At 44.2% G+C, this 22,062-nt stretch overlaps 1 protein-coding gene across 2 annotated transcripts in view; it reads right to left on the reverse strand.

Moving 5' to 3' along the window:
- Positions 1-957: 957 nt before the first annotated feature.
- Positions 958-22,062, reverse strand: part of ZDHHC24 (zinc finger DHHC-type containing 24) — a 177,988-nt gene continuing 156,883 nt past the window's right edge. The window contains exons 1-5 of one of the 2 annotated variants that reach the window (XM_063438590.1): positions 9,919-10,025; positions 7,039-7,296; positions 4,386-4,663; positions 2,680-3,025; positions 958-1,897 (exon numbers count right to left, since the gene is read on the reverse strand). In XM_063438590.1, coding sequence (XP_063294660.1) covers positions 2,721-3,025; positions 4,386-4,663; positions 7,039-7,286 — 831 coding nt within the window. In that variant the 5' untranslated portion in view covers positions 7,287-7,296; positions 9,919-10,025 and the 3' untranslated portion in view covers positions 958-1,897; positions 2,680-2,720. Of the gene's footprint in view, positions 1,898-2,679; positions 3,026-4,385; positions 4,664-7,038; positions 7,297-9,918; positions 10,026-22,062 lie in introns of those variants that run through there. The other variant, XM_063438591.1, reaches the window with a different exon arrangement.

Raw genomic sequence — 22,062 nt, forward strand, 5'->3', positions numbered from 1 at the left:
TTTAATTTATAGATACCATCACATCATAGTAGAGCAAAACAGCTGAACTGAAAACATAGCTGACAGTTTATAAACACCAGGGACACTTGTTGGTAACATGTTCATTCCAAAACAGTTTAGCATTTATCTTACATACAAAATATTGGCATCAAAGATACCCCCCTAAGTGCACACAGATGTTGAAGGAACACTTCAAGCTCCATAACCACTACTGTAGTGGTTATGGTGCCAATAATGTACTATTGCCATCCCACAGTGAATAGTCAAACTGTTTAAATGAACACTTCAAACACCTGTGTGTGTGTGTTGCAAAAACACTAATTTGAACGCCAAATTTGGCCAGTGTTTGTCACTAAATGGCTACTAAAAAAGACTGGACATATCCCATTTGCACTTACTTGGATTGTCTACTTTTGCAAATGGTATGTCATCATGGGGGTAATTCTTATTCCTGGGCTACCATACGGTCTCAAAGGCAACGTATCCAATCTGGCAAATTTCAATGTGAAAAAACTGAAACGCAAGCCTTATATTTGATTCTTTCACTTTTGAAAACACCATAAAACCTATACATGAGGGGTACTGTTATACTCAGAAGACTTTGCTGAACACATATTAGTGTGTCAAATACGTAAAATGTATCACAATAATTATATCGTCAGTGTAAGTGCCCCTTTGTGTGTGAAAAATGCAGGTAAGTCCCCTGGACAGCGTGGATGTGCTATGCCGCCCGCTGGCTTCTAGAGCCGGGTCCCCAAGGACTGCATAGCATGCCCGCTGTCCTTAAGGGGTTAACATTGTTACACGCCCCTGGCTGTCAGACAATCGGTCCTGTTACTTCCTGGTTGTTTGTCTCACTAGAACTAAACTGAAGAAGCAGGCACCTGCCTTGCAAAGACTTCTCATTGAGCTGCATTAAGAAGTCTGATTGGACAGTCACAGAAAGTCAAAGATGGGGCAGAAGGCTGAAGACATGAGATCTGTATCTTTTGAAAGTTGTTTTTAAATATACACCAAATTAAAAAAAAAAAAGGAAAAAAAAAAGTTAGGGTAACTTAGACGTTGGAGCTGTACCTAAACTCCTATAAAGTGTGAATGCATATAATTTTATTTACACTCACCTTACTGTATTTTTTTTTTACATACTTCACTATCCGTTTCCGCTTTGTGTTTACATATTTTCACTAGGGGTACACTTGCTAAATAGTGACATATATATATATATTTTTTTTTAATTTGGGCAATGTCCCGCAATAAAATTTTGCCAACATGCCTGGAGTCTGCTAAGAAATTGCTACTGCTTCCTCTGAGGTTGGAAGTTTCTTCCCAGTGGTGCAAGGCCGCACTCATTGGCTGAGAGCTTCCAGCTGATGCCTTGTATGGCAGGGTTTAGCTTTAGGAGAGCTATATGAAGCTTTTTGCAGGAGTTTTCAGCTCCAAGGAATGCAGATATGGCGTAGGCAAACTCCAGATAAGTTGTCAAACCATTTGAGCTGCAATGATCAGGGTGCGTGGAGTGTTCCTTTCAATGACAGATGTTATATTAGTCATCTCTGCTTGGAAATATAAAAATAAAAAAATAAAAAATCATTGTGATAATGTGCAACTGTGTTGATCAAAAGGTTTTACCAAGCAGACTGAATAGCCTCTTTCAATTCAAAGTGCCAAATATCTATCTAAATATAATTGAAATGTGTTTTCTGTTTGGAAGGCATGTACTAAGACATTCTTTGGAAGGATTATATAAAAAGTTGACTCCTTATTTATAGTATGTATGCACACAAACACACAATAGAGTACCATATTTCTGTACATGTGAAACAATATTTAACTTATATACAGCTGTCTAATGGATGTCCCAAAGACAAGGTCTCAGCTGCGGATTTTCAATCAAAATCTGAAAAAGAAGAAAGTATACATTTTTAAGTATGATATGATGGTCTTATCTCTGGGATATGTGCATATCTCCATTCACTAGGAAGTCTGTTCTGCAGGACAACAACAAAAAGTACGTATCTATTTGGAAGCCAACTTGACATCTTTTTTTTATTGCCCATGTTACCTTACATTATAAACAATGTGTATGGCAGGGGATAGCTGGCAATAGGACTGAATGGTCTTGAGACTCAGATCTTATATGAAACACACAACATATGAAAATGACAAATTAAGTTGCAGGTTCTGACATCATAAATTCCTGCAACCTCCATCAATATGACCTACGTAGAGTGAAAGATCACTTGCAGGGGTCTCTGCATGCTTTACAAATAAATATTTTCCCTGTGCCAGCAAAGTCAAAACTATTAATATTAAATTTCTAATTATCTTATAGTCTGGTCAATATATACTGCAGTCCCTTGAGAAATATCCCAATTAACCAGTCCAGGCTTGAATAGCAGTGTGTATACAAGCCACCAGTCCACACATAAACCTACATAGTGCTGGGCTAGAATAGGTGCTGCACAATTCTTGCCTGCTGCCACATTCTTATAGTGCTGTGCCAGTAGTAGGCTCAACATATCTTTTGCAATTTTAAACTGCACAAGAAGGGTGTGAGGCTGCAGCCAACATTCCTCTTGTCAGCCCTCCCGTGCTAGTGGCTCAGGGCAGCAATTGTCCCATTTGCCAGCCTTTGTAGGAGTATGGGGCCAACGGCATTAGAGAAACTAGTTCACTTACCATTTTATAAATGGGATTTCTTGTTATCCCATACATGACAGTTAAAGATGAGATGACTTGGGTTGAACAATGTTTCTAGCTGTAAAATGAATTCCATCACCAATTAACTGTGATTCTATCCAAGGAGAAACCCAGATAAGGTACCACCGCTCTCCCAAAAAGTTTCTGACATTTGTCTTCCAGCCATGGTCATAAGCACGTGCATGACCACCAAACCATTCTTTGGTTGTAGCTCCAGAATATAGAAGAGAACAATGTAAGATGAGAAAAGCAAAACAGAAGAGAAAGCCCACAACACAAGTGTCGGCCACAAATGCAAAAATGAAGGTTGACGGAGTGACTTGACCTAGAATGAAGAAAAAACAGTTAACGATTGTATGGACCCCATCCTTTAGTGGTAACAATAAAACGTTTGCATTGTGACTACACATCATTTTAATATTCCATGATTTTATATACACACACACACACACACACACCGTTTTTTTTTTTTTCTTAAGTAAGAATGCCTGAACTGAAAGCATAACGGACATAACGTATTCTTGGAGCTATTTTCACCTTAAATTTGAAATGCACTTTGAATTAACCTTGAATTATCACTATAAGTGAATAACATTGAAAAAGTCAAAATCATACCATAACATTATTTATTGAAATTAATTGATGAATTCATAAAAAGTTCTCCATAGACAGGTAAGGATTTGGTAACAAGAAAAAAAAAAAAAAGTGGATTTGGAAAAAAAAAAAAAAAATCATCATCTTTGCAGGATTTATGTGCAACTGAATGTACAGTCAATGCTTTTTTATTTCTTTGAGAGAAGCAACATATGAAGTTTATTACTTGGCGTGTCGGAGCCATTCACATGCCTTAAGTGACAGCCCATATTACCTGCTTCACCTATCTTATAGATAAGAGAATGTCCGAAACATGCAGTATTAAGACAACCCTGTACACTGCTAATGTATGACAAACTGTACAATACCCAACATCTTTCTACACATTTCAAGTCTCGATATGATAAGATGTTACTTTCAGGTAGGCCATGAACAGGAAGTTATTTTTATTAACTTGTGGCAACATGTTGGGGAAGAATGTAATGTTTTTTAAATTGCTTATATGTAAGTGCCTCTGTAGATGTCAGGTCCATTACATGGTCGGTCTAAGCACGATTTATCTAGACACAAACACACATATAATGCTACTTAAAATTAGAATAATTCTGATTTGTCTTCCCAGGCGGGTCACTTTGTCAGTAGTGAGTACGAAGAGAAGATAGGAATATACAACATTCTGTCCATGATATCTAACAAGATGTTTCTGTGTGCTGCAATAGCAAAGACAGTTACTTGGATACCCTTGCTCTCCCATACAGCATTTATACTCATAGTGCTTAGAGAAGGTGATATAAAGTCCCATCCTCCCAGCATTGTGAGTCAAGATCCTATACGGCAAAGCGTGGGGATCTCAGAAGCTGTCCCTGCAGTTGCAAAACGCAGAGACAGCTCTTGCTCACTAACAGTCTTTGTGGAACAGGCCACAGGAAATGTTTTGTTTTTTTCCACATCAGGACAGAGATAAATGCTCTATTTCAGGTCCCAATCGGTATCACCATGGCACCCTGGTTTACCAAACAATAATATTTTAGGAAATTATCTATTTTTCATTTATCATAGCCATATAGGTTTTATGAATAAAATACACATACCTGTGACTAGCATCATCCAAGGCATCAGAAGCAGGAAAAAGCTGTGGAAGCTGATGCCTTCATTAAGTAGTTCCATAAATATCTCAGCATTAAGAACGGTCGCAAGAAGCAGAGCCAACCAGCCATGAAACAGGGTACAAAAAAAATAGCGATAGTTTGAATGCCCTACACACTGTCCAAGAAGAGCGCAGTGATGGTCACGTCGAAGGACACAGACATTGCAGTTGTAGCAATGATTACATCTTGGGGGAACATGCGTCTGGCATGTATAGCAATACCTAGGTAAAATAACAGGGAAAATTAATATTGTTATGAACTTGTAGTAGCTCAGGATGTCATTGTTATGAAAGATATGTGGGAAGTGCCACAACTACTATCAACACATTTCGTTCAGAATAGTTAAATATCCACAGTGTTGTTCTAGCAATTCCCACTCAATACACACACACACACACACACACAGGCATACCCCACTTTTAAGTACACAATGGGACCAGAGCATGTATGTAAAACGAAAATGTACTTAAAGTGAAGAAATACCTTTTTTCACTTCCCAATGCATGTACTGCATTGCTATAGTCATCTACAGTCATTTATAGAGTTCCCCCATTGAACTTCGTAAATAGAATTCACAATGATACTTTTCTTAGGGTCACGTTGAAGGTTTTGCATTCAAAATATATTGTCAATTGCTGTGTCCCTCAGGAATATCCAAAATGCATGCAGAAGTGAATGTACACTGTTTGTATAAATCAAAAAGCCTTATACTGTACATTATTTTATTCCACATGTCTCTCATTCGACAGCTTAGGAAAGTTTGTAATGGGCTGTGACTCAAGTTGAGAATGACTACGGAAAGTACTGTACAGTATACTTACCTTTAGTCGGGTTTTTGGACAGACGGCAACTCTGGCGGCAACTCTGATCTCGCTGGCATCTCAGGGGTGTGGGACTGGCGGGAACTCAGTGCATCAGCTCTGCCTCTTCGGCCATACTGTGGCTGTGCGGTGCGGGAATGTCCGTTCTTGCAAGGCAGTTTAACGTACACTCGCGGATATGTCCGTACTAATCGTTATGTTTAAAGGATCACTATAGGGTCAGGAACACAAACATGTATTCCTGGCCCTATAGTGTTAAAACCACCATCTAGCCCCCCTGGGCCTCTCATGCCTCCATAAATATAGCAAAATCTTACTGTATTCAAGCCAGAAGCTGTAGATCTACATGCTGTTTGCCTAAAAAAAACAAGCAGTCTGCTGACATCATCAGAAGTGGTAGCCTAATCCAATCACAATGCTTCCCCATAGGATTGGCTAAGACTGACAAAGGGGAAGATCAGGGGCAGAGACAGCATGATTTAAACACAGCCCTGGCCAATCAGCATCTCCTCATAGAGATGAATTGAATCAATTAATCTCTATGAGGAAAGTTCAGTGTCTGCATGCAGAGGGAGGAGACACAATGTTTGGATGCATTTTAGGCAGCCATGACCCAGGAAGGATCTCTAACAGCCATCTAAGGAGTGGCCAGTGAAGTTATCACTAGGCTGTAATGTAAACACTGCATTTTCTCTGAAAAGACAGTGTTTACAGCAAAAAGCCTGAAGGTAATGATTCTACTCACCAGAACAAATACAATATGCTGTAGTTGTTCTGGTGACTATAGTGTCACTTTAAAAGTACATATCTAAAAATAAAAAAATAATGACAAAAATCCTTGATTAGCAGAAAATAACAAAACAGCAAAAAAACACAAACAAAAAAATAAAAGATTGGCAGTCGTTCTGGGAGGGAGATTATCAGGTTTGTTGCAGGGTAAGATTGGGGATTTTTCTCTTTATAACATTTTCTCTTTCTTTTTGTTTCTCTTTCATACTTTTCATTTTCCCTGCTCTCCATCTCATTCCTTTTTAAACGTTACGGAGGTAAAAAAGAAGGAAAAAAAACAACCTAAAGCATAATGCTCTGTTTTTGAAAGGTTATTCGTTTTTGTAGACAATCTTAGCATTTTAAAATCTAGATTTTCTCAGAATTCATCTTTATTGAAAGTATTTGACCATGTCTTCCAATAAGTGTACTCCTTTATATTCCAATTTATTTTGCTCGATATTCCTCTAATATCTTTATATTGACATACTACACCATCAAAGTCTTCTTTTTGTTTCACTCTCCATATATTGGAATACTACAGAATATAATCCATGGTTCTTCATACATACTGAGACAGGGATTGTACTGTCCAAGCACTAAACAGCAGGGCTCTGAGCTAAGCAAAGAGTGAGCTAGCCCTCTTAAGCACCTATCTAATATCTACAATTGATGTGACATATTGCACTATTTGTCGTTTGTGGGGGTTTTTGCACATGTAAAAAAATTTTTTTTTTAAAGTATATATACACACACACACACACACACACACAATAGGGGTACCGTATAATAAGGTGTTAACCGTAACTATTAGGAGCAGTTCATCACCTATTGTTGTGCTTTATGACTTGTATGACACTAAGGAAATTGTACAATAGAACATTGGTGGGTTAATGTGTGAGGAAATACTGCTACCTAAGTAGTGTGCTGTATATAACGAGTGAGAAAATTGCTCCCACTGTAAATGTATTTATTTTTTCGGTTGGAGGATCTAATGGTATACTCACACCCAGCCTTGCCCCACATTGCCATGCTCCAGGAAGACTCCTTTAATTGTGGGGTTGCTTCGGACAAATTTCCACATGTTCCCCACAACATTAAATAATAGGTAGAAGGACAGAATTAACAGGGGCCAGTAACTACTCCCTGCATCTCGGTGCATGACGTAAAAAATTTCCAGAGTCACAGAAGAGACAAGCAAACATGTTATACACAAGGGAAGTACCACGGAAGGGTCCAGGTCCTTCATAGTCATGGTCAAACACCTACAAAACCAAGAAGTACAAATTATTTGAATACAAATTATTTTGAAAGAGGTATATACATTTCTATGGCATAATAAGAACTTTGCTCAGAACAAATTATATTAAATCGTAGGCAAAATGATACCTTGCAGGCTATGTCACTTAAAAGACCTGTAAATAATAGGGCCACATGGTCATCTTAAATGTAAACTAGGTTTGTCAGATCTACCGTGTTTTCCTGGACACAGAGTTGGAATATGATCCTGGCAGGTTGGCAGTTTGTGGCCCCCATTCACTCTTGTTGTACACTGAATTCACTCACACCTCACAAACTCCTGTCTCTAATGCCAGCCACTTTCTTACTATACTTGGTAAAGCATTGTTTTCAGAATGCAATGCACTCCAATGCTTTGCCAACACTATGGCTGTAAATGTATTACAGGAGATGTAATCCACTGCATCTAGAGTTCCGAAGGTATCACTGCTCTATATGAACAGTGTTTCAAGCAGAAACACTGCACATATAGACTTCTGCCACTATGACCACATCCATGGTGGTTGGAGTAACCCCTTAAGTGAGGGTAAGCATCTAGGTATCCATTAGTACTCGAACCCCAAAATGACAAAGGTGACAGATGTTGGGTGTTCAGGGACCATAGTACACAACACCTGAAGTGATAGATGCTGGGTGTTCAGGGACCATAGTACACAACACCTGAAGTGACAGATGCTGGGTGTTCAGGGACCATAGTACACAACACCTGAAGTGACAGATGCTGGGTGTTCAGGGACCATAGTACACAACACCTGAAGTGACAGATGCTGGGTGTTCAGGGACCATAGTACACAACACCTGAAGGGACATGGGCTCAACATGCAAGAGACCACAGTACAAAACTCCTGAAGTGACAGATGCTCGGTGTTCGGGGACCATAGTACACAACACCTGAAAGGACATAGGCTCAACATGCAAGAGACCCCAGCACAAAACTCCTGAAGTGACAGATGCTGGGTGTTCAGGGACCATAGTACACAACACCTGAAGTGATAGATGCTGGGTGTTCAAAGACCATAGTACACAACACCTGAAGTGATAGATGCTGGGTGTTCAAAGACCATAGTACACAACACCTGAAGGGACATAGGCTCAACATGCAAGAGACCACAGTACAAAACTCCTGAAGTGACAGATGCTGGGTGTTCGGGGACCATAGTACACAACACCTGAAGTGATAGATGCTGGGTGTTCAGGGACCACAGTACACAACACCTGAAGTGATAGATGCTGGGTGTTCAGGGACCACAGTACACAACACCTGAAGTGATAGATGCTGGGTGTTCAGGGACCACAGTACACAACACCTGAAGTGATAGATGCTGGGTGTTCGGGGACCATAGTACACAACACCTGAAGTGATAGATGCTGGGTGTTCGGGGACCACAGTACACAACACCTGAAGTGATAGATGCTGGGTGTTCAGGGACCACAGTACACAACACCTGAAGTGATAGATGCTGGGTGTTCAGGGACCACAGTACACAACACCTGAAGTGATAGATGCTGGGTGTTCAGGGACCACAGTACACAACACCTGAAGTGATAGATGCTGGGTGTTCAGGGACCACAGTACACAACACCTGAAGTGATAGATGCTGGGTGTTCAGGGACCACAGTACACAACACCTGAAGTGATAGATGCTGGGTGTTCAGGGACCACAGTACACAACACCTGAAGTGATAGATGCTGGGTGTTCAGGGACCACAGTACACAACACCTGAAGTGATAGATGCTGGGTGTTCAGGGACCACAGTACACAACACCTGAAGTGATAGATGCTGGGTGTTCAGGGACCACAGTACACAACACCTGAAGTGATAGATGCTGGGTGTTCAGGGACCACAGTACACAACACCTGAAGTGATAGATGCTGGGTGTTCAGGGACCATAGTACACAACACCTGAAGTGATAGATGCTGGGTGTTCAGGGACCATAGTACACAACACCTGAAGGGACATAGGCTCAACATGCAAGAGACCCCAGCACAAAACTCCTGAAGTGACAGATGCTGGGTGTTCAGGGACCATAGTACACAACACCTGAAGGGACATGGGCTCAACATGCAAGAGACCACAGTACAAAACTCCTGAAGTGACAGATGCTGGGTGTTCAGGGACCATAGTACACAACACCTGAAGTGATAGATGCTGGGTGTTCAGGGACCATAGTACACAACACCTGAAGGGACATAGGCTCAACATGCAAGAGACCACAGTACAAAACTCCTGAAGTGACAGATGCTGGGTGTTCAGGGACCATAGTACACAACACCTGAAGTGATAGAGGTTCAGCATGTAAGAGACCACAGTACACAACACCTGAAGGGACAGGTGTGATGCACCATTTTTATGATATCCAGACAGCTATAAAATTGAAGCACTCTCTGGATTAGTTGCACAATCACATTAACAGAATCGCTGGAGAGACCAGAGGAGACTCAGCACAGCAAGTAACCAAAGAAGTGACTAGCCTGCCTTACACAGAGTTCAGCTCCATCTTTACATTATTTATTTAAACAATACAGTCCTCGCCTGCCTATAACACAGCGATACCTGTTACCGTATATAAACCGCCTGGACTCACCGCTCACCCAGGAAACCAGCAGCACAGCTTTGAAATCCCCTAACTACAAGGAAAAACTAGGCAGGCCCCGCCCCCCGTCGTGTGATTGGTCCAGGAACGTTCTAAGGTTCTACCCGCAGTACACAGGCAGCCAAGGACTTCGTACTTTCCGGATACAGTGACCTCTTCCTGACACTGATAAACAACGCCCTCTGCAGGCAGACCGAGGGCGGGACAGGATCTCTGGTGTGGCTTGCCGCCATCTTTGTTGATGTTCGTTTCCATAGTAACTGTAACTCCAGAACCTATTTATTGCATACGATCTAACCATTGTATTAATGGTGTTCAGGAAGTAATTCGTAAAATTCGCTTTTCTTGTGGAATATGTCTGTGGCAACTACCAGTTCTAGGCTTCCTCTTGTATTTTTTCACAGTTCCTTTATGGTATTACACTGACAGGTTAAGTTTAGTGGTGTGAAAGGGGGTGTGGTCTGTTCTGAAAAAATATAGGTCGCTAACTAATAAGAACAATGCATCTTATTTACACAGTTGTTTAAACAATTTAATTGTAAAAACCTGTTATTGTGATATTATTGCTGTGGTTCTCTGTTATACACAGAGTATGCCAACAATATGGAGATCCTAGAAAAGAGGGGCAGCAGGATTTGGGACTCTAAATGGGAACATTTGTGAGGTTTCAGTATCCTAATAACCCGAACACCATAACCACTAAAGACCTCTGATATGACAACTTACTTTGGTGCTGGTGCCACATCCACCGCATCCAGCCTCATCCAACAGGAAAAGCTAGACAAAAGCGACATAGCCAGAGGGACAAGTGGTTTTCAACCACAGAAGGTGCAGACCATGACCTCCAACAAACGCACCATCAGAGAACATGGAGTCATGCTGATGGACACATTGATGGACACAAGTCTTTTCGCAGACTATGTAACTATGTAAGAACGAAAAATTCATGCCACCTTCCCTGACAAAAGTTGGGTGTGAGGGAAGTGGGCATAAAAAAAAAAACCCTTGATAATAACTTTTTTTAACATCTGAAAACACCTCATCCTTGCCTCACACACACATACATTTATTTATTTTTATTATATAAGCCTAGTGGGTGAGTCTAGCTAAAGATCCCATATTCTATTGGGCTGTTAAACCTAATCAATAACTGGGTGGGTTTGCAGCAAAATTAAATATTTTCTTAAGTGGATGCTTTCCACTGGATGATACACTGGGATTGATCTTTATCATCACACATTTCACCAGATTATAGGCAGGTCAAGGCATTGATTCATGTATACCTCAATTGATCCATTACACACACATATATATAATCATATACGGTTTAAATATCATAATATTGTCATAAAAATACAAAATACATCTGCATGCACTATACAGATATACACAAAACAAACAAATAAACATATATTGACTGGTTAGCACCATGGTAATGGCACTGCCTTAGAACTGAGAAACCCAGATTCAAATCCTGGTCCAACCACTGTGCCAGTAAATGTCACTGGGTAAGACAATAATAAATACCTCCCACCTCAATAATATGAGAGCAACATGAACTAAGAGAGTCATGCCTGCTTGCACGTCACCCAGATTAACAAAATCTGCATCAGATACAAGGGAACCACACCATTCCTGGGCATGAAAGGAACACCTCTATAAGTAATCTGATAAACTTGCAGTGTGTGCCATAGATCAATGGAAAAACTACCATCAGACAGCATGCTAGCTGCATGTAATGTATATTGTCCACAATCCCAACCTGCACCATCACTCAACAGCGAAGCAATGCCACCATGGAGATTACGACTGGGTTAAAGACAAAGATTACTAAAGACAATGGAACTGGATAAACTTTAGAGAGGTAAAACATCCTGGTTACTGTCCACTGGATTGACAGAAGAGCAGAGGCTAAAAGAATCAATAACCCTGTTTACCAAAGAACCATTCAAGCAGGGAGATAACAGCTACTTTGGCTGTGATCTTTCACTCACATACTCCTTTGGTCTCTCTCAATTTTTTTTTCTTACTCACTATGACAGACATTCTATTGACCTGCTTTTTTCCTGCCTATGCTTTATAACTGATTGACCTGTCGCACTTTTCTCTTTTCAGACCAATCCCTCCTTCCCTATAATCTCAAAATATCGGCTAAACCCACCATCTCCATCTTGCCTCTGCACCTGTAAAAATCGGTATGCTGTGCATACCACCTATATTGTGAGCAAGTGTTCAGATGAAAGGCTGACCAAAGCTTTTCATGTAAACATGCTCAAGCCCTGTTTCGAGAGGACTGAAGATGTGAGCGCAATATGTGCCCCCGCTTCCGAGGATAGTGAGGGACTGCCCCTCCCCGATTTTTTTAGACACCTCCCCGTGTACTATTGACCAAGTAAGCTTGGGTCAAAACTTAACCCCCTTAGAGAAGAGTGAGGCATCTCAGCTGCTTCAGGGATACCAAGGAATGTTTTATGCCATACCAGGATATACCTCCGCTGCGGTACACTGTGTAGAAACATAGGGAGAAACGCCGTTACGGCAGCAACCATATCGTATCCCTGAGGCAGTACGTGAAAATATGCTCGTTGAAATAAGGGATATGCTTAAGTTAGGGGTTATAGAACCCTCTCAGAGTCCTTGGGCTTCGACGGTAGTACTAGTACCGAAGCGCAACGGCACCATGCGCTTCTATGTAGACTATCGAAGACTCAGCGATTGCACCATAACTGATGCCTACCCCATGCCCAGAATAGATGAGCTATTAGACCGTATGGCTGGGGGGAATTACCTGACTACCTTGGACTTGTGCAAGGGGTATTGGCAGATCCCCTTGGAGCCTGCGGCCATCCCCAAGTCAGCGTTCGTCACTCCATTTGGGCTATACCAGTTCAAGGTTATGGGGTTCCAGAACTTCGCATGTGCGTATTTAGATGATATTGCCGTCTACAGCCGCACTTGGGAAGACCACCTGGGGCACTTGTCCAGGGTACTCAAGCGAATTTGGCTAGCGGGTCTCACATTGAAACCTGACAAATGCCACGTAGGCATGGCCAAGGTACAGTATCTCGGCCACAGAGTAGGTTCCGGTAGGCAGCGTCCAGAGCCTGCTAAAGTAGAGGCCATAGCTAATTGGCCCCAGCCCTGTACTAAAACCCAGGTATTATCTTTTTTAGGGACGGCTGGCTACTACCAAAAATTTATCCCAGAGTATAGTGCCCTGGCCAAGCCTCTCACCGACCTTACCAAAAAGGCCCTACCTAAACAAGTAACCTGGACCCCAGAGTGCGGGGACGCTTTTCAGAGACTTAAAGCTGCATTAAGTGAGGCCCCTGTGTTGGCAGCGCCTAACCATACTAAACAATTTCTTGTACACACAGATGCCTCCATGTTTGGGTTGGGAGCCATGTTGAGCCAAGTGGGGGACGACGGCATGGAACAACCGGTGGCATACCTCAGCCGTAAACTTTTTCCCAGAGAGGTCAGCTATGCAACCGTGGAAAAAGGGTGCCTAGCCCTGAAGAAACTTCAACCTTATCTGTATGGACGACCATTTACCCTTATGACCAACCACAACCCCCTCGTCTGGCTAAACCGGGTAGCTGGTGACAACCCCAGGCTATTACGGTGGAGCCTAGCCCTTCGGCCATATAACTTTACTATGCAATACCGTCCGGGCAAACAAAACGGTAATGCGTACAGTCTGTCCCGACAGACTGAACTGGACTCCTAAAGTACTTTTCTCGGACATCCCCAAGCCACCCCGACAGGGTCTAGGCGGATATGCCGACCTATGGAACTATAGGGGAGCAGTGTGAAGAAATCCATCTTTTATGTTTAATATTTCTTCCCTATTCATTTGGTAGATGTAACTACTGAACAGAGACCACCCCCCTGGCTCGTTAAACTTCAAAGAATGCCTCAATTGAACCCTCTACCTGTGCCGTCGGCGTTCGTACTACCGAACGCCAAGTGGCTAAGAAAACCGCGGCCATCTTTTTTTATGCGAACAAAGGCAGCGGGACTTGGTCGTTGAGTGTCTGGAACTAAATCGGACACTCGACTTCCCGAACACCGGTCTCAACAAGCGAACGCTGGATCTATATTTCCCGAACAGCTAAAGGAGCGCTGTTCGGTACTTTTGTTCATTCGAATGAGGGAAACAATCGCTGCTAAGAGCCAGGGGAAACCATTCGTGGAATTATACGGTTTTTGCCACTTAACGAAATAGACCAGCAAAACTACCCAAACTCATGGAACTATTTTGGGCAGTCACCTCGCGGTTAGCCGGTCACAAAAGACTTCCATATTTTTTGAGAACCCCTGAACCGATCTGGGTGAAATTTTAATATGTTAGTCACCCAGATCGGGTCTATCAGGGGACATATTGTGGGGATACCATATGCCTAAAGGGGTGTTCTAAATATTGGGGAAAATTTTTATTTTTCTGCCTGTAGATAATCAAGTTATTACTTTATCAGACTTGATTATCTCCAGGACTAGGGGAGGGAATTGTATGTTTGTGCTGGGAGTGTTTTAAATTTTTACTGTAAATGATTGGTTGTACTGTGTCCCTCCCTGTGGGATGTCCCCTTGCATGGGAACTTGCATAAAAGCCAGTGTGTGGTCATTAAAAGCCAGTTCTGTTGCACCCTTCTTCTAGACTTCGGCTGATGTTTGGGGATTTGTATGCTTTATTAAGGAAATCATCTTGTAAAGCTATTGTACTTTTCGATTTCGTTTATTTCATATACCGAACGGAGAGCTATAATCACTGATGCTCTGGCGGTTCGGGAGGAAACTACCGAATGAGGATTGGATATCCTAGGTTTCCTTACACTTACATTTTCCGAATGAGCATAATTAGGGAACAAACATATCCAAAAATCATATGAATTGGTCCAGTGGTTCGGGAGATGAGAAGTCTCATTTGACCGACCGCCAGCATGGCTTTCCTGTCCAAAATAGTTCCACAGATTTTGGCTGTGCGACCGGTCCCTTCACCACAGTTCAAATACCGTTCGAATGCACAAACGGGGGGGGGGGGGGGCAAATAATGTGGCGTTCATATTGTCAAACGCCGTTCGACTCCTGCCGAAGTTCCAGAGAAGGTAAAAGTTCAGCAGTGTTCGTGCCATCGCATATCCGATTTTAGTTCCATGAGCTCGACGGCAAAACACAGCTGACCGCATTCGGCTAAATTAAAATGGTCGTTGCCACGTGGTCGTATACAGAACGGCGGCCCCTTCGACTACTTTGAATAGAATATGGCGTATACTGCGCCCAAAAGTAATACGTACATACACCCCAGGGAGGGAGAGTTGGTAAATACCTCAAAGTAATAAAACAGAAAAAATAATAATAGTGCAATACAGTATTTTAAAGTGCAAGATTTATGCTGAATCACTGTAAGAAAACCACTCACATAGGGTAGAGCTATATAAGAGCTCTGCTTTATTCAGCGTGGACAGTACAATCCCCGTCTGAGGATACAGGATGGTAGGGATGGTATTGATCCTCCAGATGCAAATGTATAAATATATAGGTACAAATGTCCAGAAAGAGTGTCCCACTTAACGCGTTTCGCCTCTCCAGAGGCTTTATTAGTACCTATATATTTATATGTTATATTTATATGAAATAGTCTATTTTATTCTACTTAGACATATATCCTTTATTATTTTATCCTACATTTTTAAGTCCAATAAGCCCCACTTGAGATGGTGTAAGGGTGATCCAATAGCCTCCCAAAAAACAATAGATGGCAGGAAATATGGAAAAGTTGAACACATTTATTGGTATAAATAAAAAATGAGCATAAATATAAGTCCAATAATCACCAAGACGCGTTTTGCCAAAGTGTGGCTTCTTCAGTTGGTGCATATGATATTGCTGAGTCCTTGTGGCTTCTTTTATATGTCCCTTGTTCAATTTTCATGGTCTTTTGATGGTGGAATGTATCACGCGTTCCACCCGTCTGTCGGCATCTTCTTCCTGTTTCCACACGTCACGTCCTATCACGTGAGCGGATCAACAGTCGTGGAACACAATTGGCATGATCTACATACATCTGGGCATAGGCAAGTCCGTAGGCAAACCTACATTTGTTATCAGCAAATACCTTTCTTAATAGCATACTTTAATTGAATGCAATATAAAATACAATATAAAATATACCTAATAAGGAAAGAAGGGGAATATGTTATAAATCTCTAATTCCACGATGATATAACATATTTCTTTAGCAGCAATGTGGAAAAATAAACGGTTTTAGAGGTAGATTGTTTAAATGGTTAACTTAAAGATACAGGGATCGGGGGCGGAGCCTGACCTGCAAGTAGACAAGACGTGTCTAGCTGGAGCTCCTGCAAATACCTGCTGTTTTAAGGCAATATCTCGAGCCACAGTGTCCTAAACCTGAATCTGAGGTGCCCAGCAGAGAGGAGACATGATATCACACATTTAGACACCTGAAGCGAAGCCAAAAACCGCAGGGAACCGCGGCAGTAATTTGCGGCCTGTCAACCACAGAGCAAGGGAGACGCCCCCGGTCCCCCCATGCTGAATACCGCAGCTTGACATGGCAAGAGACCACAGAGGACCCCCACCCCCTTTGGACCGGTGGGGGTTATCCCGGTCCCCACGGGTGGAACCCACAAAATCAACACAAACAAGCGACTGGAACGGAACAGACACCGCTCACTATAGATCTAAGATGGCGGAGGCATACCCCGACCCTGCACAGGATCAACAGCAACAAACGGTGGCCCATCAATGCCCTATTGACCCCATACTGAAGCGCATAGACAAGCACTTTGCACGCTTCTGGGCGCAACTTAAGGCACGATCGGCAGACCCACTGACCCGAGACCGGGAGGAGCAGAGCAGCGGAGCACAGCGGAGCACAGCGGAGCACAGCGGGAGTGGGGTACAACCCCTCCTGGCATAACTCATCCTCAAGCATCTAAACCACTCACCCTGCACCGGCCTAGGCTGAAGGCCCGCAGGGCTCAGCCCCTGGGGCACCGACCACGGAAGCGGCAGGCCCACCGCCACAGACGGCAACAGACCAACGGGAGCCTCGCCTGGAGCCAAACAAAGAGAGACTTGGCCTCCCTTACAAGTACCCGAGTGTTTGGGCTGAGAAACAGGTCTCGAGGATTGCCTGGGGTAGGAGAGCCCCTATCCCCCACGCCTACCGGGATATTGCCGGGACTCAACACCTGAAAGACACCCTGACAGTCAGCAGGAGTATAACGCCTCCACAAAGCCAAAACTCGCCCGGGAGCCAGAACACCTCAGCAGCGTAAGGTAACCATGCAAAGCCAAGGCCCTCAAGACGACCTAGCAGGCACCAGCAAACACCAAACATACTGCACCTGTCGTCTGACGGGCCACTGGAATCCCTGCATGAACTGTCCTCACATGGCGGCTTGCAGCCCACCCGGGGTATAGGTTGACTGACTGCTTAACTGTGCAGGCATGCCAGATCACTTATTATTGCTTGTGATGCATGTTACCCATTTATATTAGCCACCTGTTGATGTTTAAATGTTTTTGCTAGCTCAAGCTTTCTCTCTCTTCTCACCACCTACTCTCACATTGATCTCACACTAACTCACCTGTGCATCAGGTCTCCCATGCCATACATCGCTATAACTCAGAACTGCAATTCCAGCAACGAGACTATTCATGTATGTGGTAAGCCTTAAAGCTATATACCTAATCTGTTACTTTAATCTAGACCAGCTGTTAGTACATAAAACGCAAATCTCTCACCTACGCACAATCAAGACTAACAGTGCTGTTGTATTTAGCGTAGTTTAACATGTTTAAACCCTTTTATCGTAAAGATCTACAGCGACATGAACAGATATTGATGCAAGCGCTTATAATTAAACCTACGTGTGACAATGTTTGAAATATTAGTACTTCTGGTTTAAAATTATGCCTCATATTTTGGCACAATCTTTCCGGCTTTAGCATGACATTATTATAAAAATGTGCTGTCAAATCGCATGCCATGTCAAAACATTTGTCTCTAATTAGCTTGCCAATGCTGTTGTGGCATCGCAAGAAAAATGTTAACTGTCTATCCATGCACAAGAAAAAGAATTACAAAAAAAAAAAGATTCAGGGATCGATATTTAAAAGTAAGAGAATGTGACAATACCACCATCATATACACTGCTCAAAAAAATTAAGGGAACACTTAAACAACACAATATAACTCCAAGTCAATCACACTTCTGTGAAATCAAACTGTCCACTTAGGAAGCAACACTGAGTGACAATCAGTTTCACATGCTGTTGTGCAAATGGGATAGACAACAGGTGGAAATTATAGGCAATTAGCAAGACACCCCCAATAAAGGAGTGGTTCTGCAGGTGGTGACCACAGACCACTTCTCGGTTCCTATGCTTCATGGCTGATGTTTTGGTCACTTTTGAATGCTGGCGGTGCTTTCACTCTAGTGGTAGCATGAGACGGAGTCTACAACCCACACAAGTGGCTCAGGTAGTGCAGCTCATCCAGGATGGCACATCAATGCAAGCTGTGGCAAGAAGGTTTGCTGTGTCTGTCAGCGTACTGTCCAGGAGGCGCTACCAGGAGACAGGCCAGTACATCAGGAGACGTGGAGGAGGCCGTAGGAGGGCAACAACCAAGCAGCAGGACTGCTACCTCTGCCTTTGTGCAAGGAGGAACAGGAGGAGCACTGCCAGAGCCAGGGATACCGGGAATATTCCCGGTGGGCCGCAGCACCTGGGGCTGACAGGAAGCCCTAATGTTTTATTTAAATAATTTTTCCATCGGACTGTGAAAGCTTCTGTCAGTCCGAGGGAATTCAGGAGGCAGGTGCTGGGGGCTGGTGTCGGCCGCAGGGAGCACTGAGTCTCCCTTCCCAGCACCTTCCTTAGCACTTACCGGCCCAGCATGGTAGCTCCGCCCCCACATTGTAGCTCTGCCTCCACGTTGTAGCTCTGCCCCCACGTGGAAGCCCCACCTCCTGCACGTAAGCAGTTGACCTTGCTGCAGGAACAGGCCTAAGCGTGTGGCCTCCCAGAGAATACTCCAGTGCCAGGTAGAATTAAATACTGTGAGTGTGTGTAGTGAATGTGTGCAGTGGTGTATCCTGGTTTTGTGCTGCCCTAGGCAGGACAAAACTCAGGCACCCGCGCCACCCCCACCCAACCTTTTCCCCGTCCCGCATTCTAAATACACACACACACATTCACTGACAGATACGCATACACTCGCTAACAGAAACACACACACTAACAGACACACTCAGTAACAGACACACTCACACTCAGTAACAGACACACTCACACTCAGTAACAGACACACTCACACTCAGTAACAGACACGCACTAACAGACACGCACTAACAGACACGCACTAACAGACACGCACTAACAGACACGCACTAACAGACACACACTCAGTCACTAGCAGACACAAACTAGCAGACACACACACAGTCAGACACACACACACACTCACAGGCAAACACACTAACAGACACACACACTAACAGACACACACTCACTAACAGACACACACTCACTAACAGACACACACTCACCAACAGACACACATTCACTAACAGACACACATTCACTAACAGACACACACTCACACTCACACTCACTAACAGACACTCACACTCACTCACTCACATTAACACTTTTTTTTATTTTTTTTTACTTCAACCCCCCCCAGCCTCCTTACCTTTGGGAATGCTGGGGGGGGGGGAGGGAATCTTTTTTCCCTGGTGGTCCAGTGGCTGCTGGGCTGCTGCTGGGCGGTCGGGCGGCGCTCTTGGCCGGCTGGCGAGGGAGCACTTCATCTGAGCTGTCTGCTCATCTCCCTCGCGCGCCGCACAGTGAGGCTGGGAGGCGGAGCCGGAATATGACGTCATATTCCGGCTCCCAGCCTCACTCTGCGGCGCGCGAGGGAGCTGAGCAGACAGCTCAGATGAAGTGCTCCCTCGCCAGCCGCCCGCCCGCCCGACCGCCCGCAGCCCAGCATGTCTGTTAGCCGCAAGGCTAACAAGACATTTGCCTTGGGCATTTGGGGGGCGGCTTTTTTTGCCGCCCCCTAGAAAATGCCGCCCAAGGCAAATGCCTTGTTTGCCTCGCGGCTAATACGCCCCTGAATGTGTGTAGTGAGTGTTGGTAGTAAGTGTTTGTGTGTAGTGAGTGTATGTCAGTAAACTGAGGGAAGGGGGTATTGATGGAGTGAGGGTGGGGAGTATTAATGGAGTGAAGGGGGGTATTACTGGTGTGAGGGGGTATTGATAGAGTGAGGGAGGGGGGTATTAATGGTGTGAGGGGGTATTGATGGAGTGAAGGGGGGTATTAATGGTGTGAGGGGGGTATTGATGGAGTGAAGGGGGTATTAATGGTGTGAGGGGTATTGATGCAGTGAAGAGGGTATTAATGGTGTGAGGGTGGTATTCAGGGTCGGTGCAAAGAATTTTGGGTACATAAGCGAAGATGCATTTTTCCGCCCCCCAAAAAACATCTTCACCTGTGTGCCTCTTAACCTCCCTTTTGTGTTTCTTATCCCATCTTTAAATATCTGACTCCCTTTAGTGTATTTTATCTCCTATCTTTGCCTTTGTGTGTCTCCTATCTCTCCTCTTTGTATGACTCTTACATCCTCCCACGTTTTGTGTGTCTTACTCCTCCCAGACCCTTTGTGTGACTCCTTTTCTCCCAGCCCCTTTGTGTCTTTTACTCTTCCCAGCTTCTTTGTGTGTGTCTCTTTCTTTCTCAAGCCCCGCTGTGTGTTTCTTTCACATCCAGCCCATCTTCCTGTCCCTTAATGGTCCCCTCCCTTCTCTGACCCTTACTGTTCCTCTCCCCTCTCTCCTCCTTTCCCTGTCCCTTAGTGTTCCTCTCCCCTCCCCCCTCTGTTCCCTATCGCTTAGTGTTCCTCTCCCCCCTCCCTCCTTTTCCTGTACCTCAGAGTATCTCTCTCCTCCTCTCCCAGTCCCTTGGTGCGCTACCCACCCCCATAGTGGTCCCCTTCCCTTCCTGGTGTGCCTCCTACCTTTCTTGTAGCGTGGCTGAGCGGAGCGAATCCCGGTACAGTGAGCTTTTCCTGTGAGTCTTGCCAGGTACAGGAAACAGAAGTTCCTGTACCACGGTACACTCCGCTTGGCCACGCTAGAGTCAGGGGTGTATAAACACTGACAGTCACACACACTCAATGACAAACACACAGATGTCTCTGACAGCCAGACTCACTTATCTGACACACTCATTCATTGACAGACACTCACACGCACACTGACAGACACACAAATACTGACAGACTCATTGACAAACACACACTGACAGACACACACACACTCACATGCCCACACATACACACACACAAACTCACACACACACTGACAGACACACATACTCACATGCACACACACACACACTGACAGACACACACACGCACACAGACAGACACACACATACTGACAGACTCCTTGACAAACACACACTGACAGACACACACAATCACATGCACACACATACACACACACACACACACACACACAAACTCACAGACACACATACTCACACACACACTGACAGACACACATACTCACATGCACACACACACACACACACACACACGAGCTCACAGACACACATATTCACACACACACACACACTGACAGACACACTCACATACACACACACACACACACACACTCACAGTAATTAATAGTCTAAATTTAATTAAAATTTTCCACCCAGCCTCCCTACCTGGAGAGCTGGCGTGGGTCTCTCATTGGTGGTCCAGTGGGGCTGCTGGGAGGCGTGCGGCTGAACTGGATTCCGAGGTGGCGAGGGAGCTCTGATCTCTCTGATTTGGTCCCTTGCAGGCTGTTTTCTGATGCCGCGGGAGCCGGAATATGACGTCATCAGTAAACAGCCTGCGAGGGAGCAGATCAGAGAGATCAGAGCTCCCTCGCCACCTCAGAATCCAGTTCAGCCGCACGCCGCGCCGGGGGTCCAGGAGGTGACCTGGCAGGAGGGAGCACTTCCCTCTTGCCGGTCACTGGAATTTTGCGCCCCCAGAGCCGGTGCGCCCTAAGGCGGCCGCCTGTGCCGCCTTATGGACGCGCC

Source organism: Pelobates fuscus, chromosome 12 (assembly GCF_036172605.1).
Source record: "Pelobates fuscus isolate aPelFus1 chromosome 12, aPelFus1.pri, whole genome shotgun sequence".
In the NCBI taxonomy this organism is placed as follows: domain Eukaryota; kingdom Metazoa; phylum Chordata; class Amphibia; order Anura; family Pelobatidae; genus Pelobates; species Pelobates fuscus.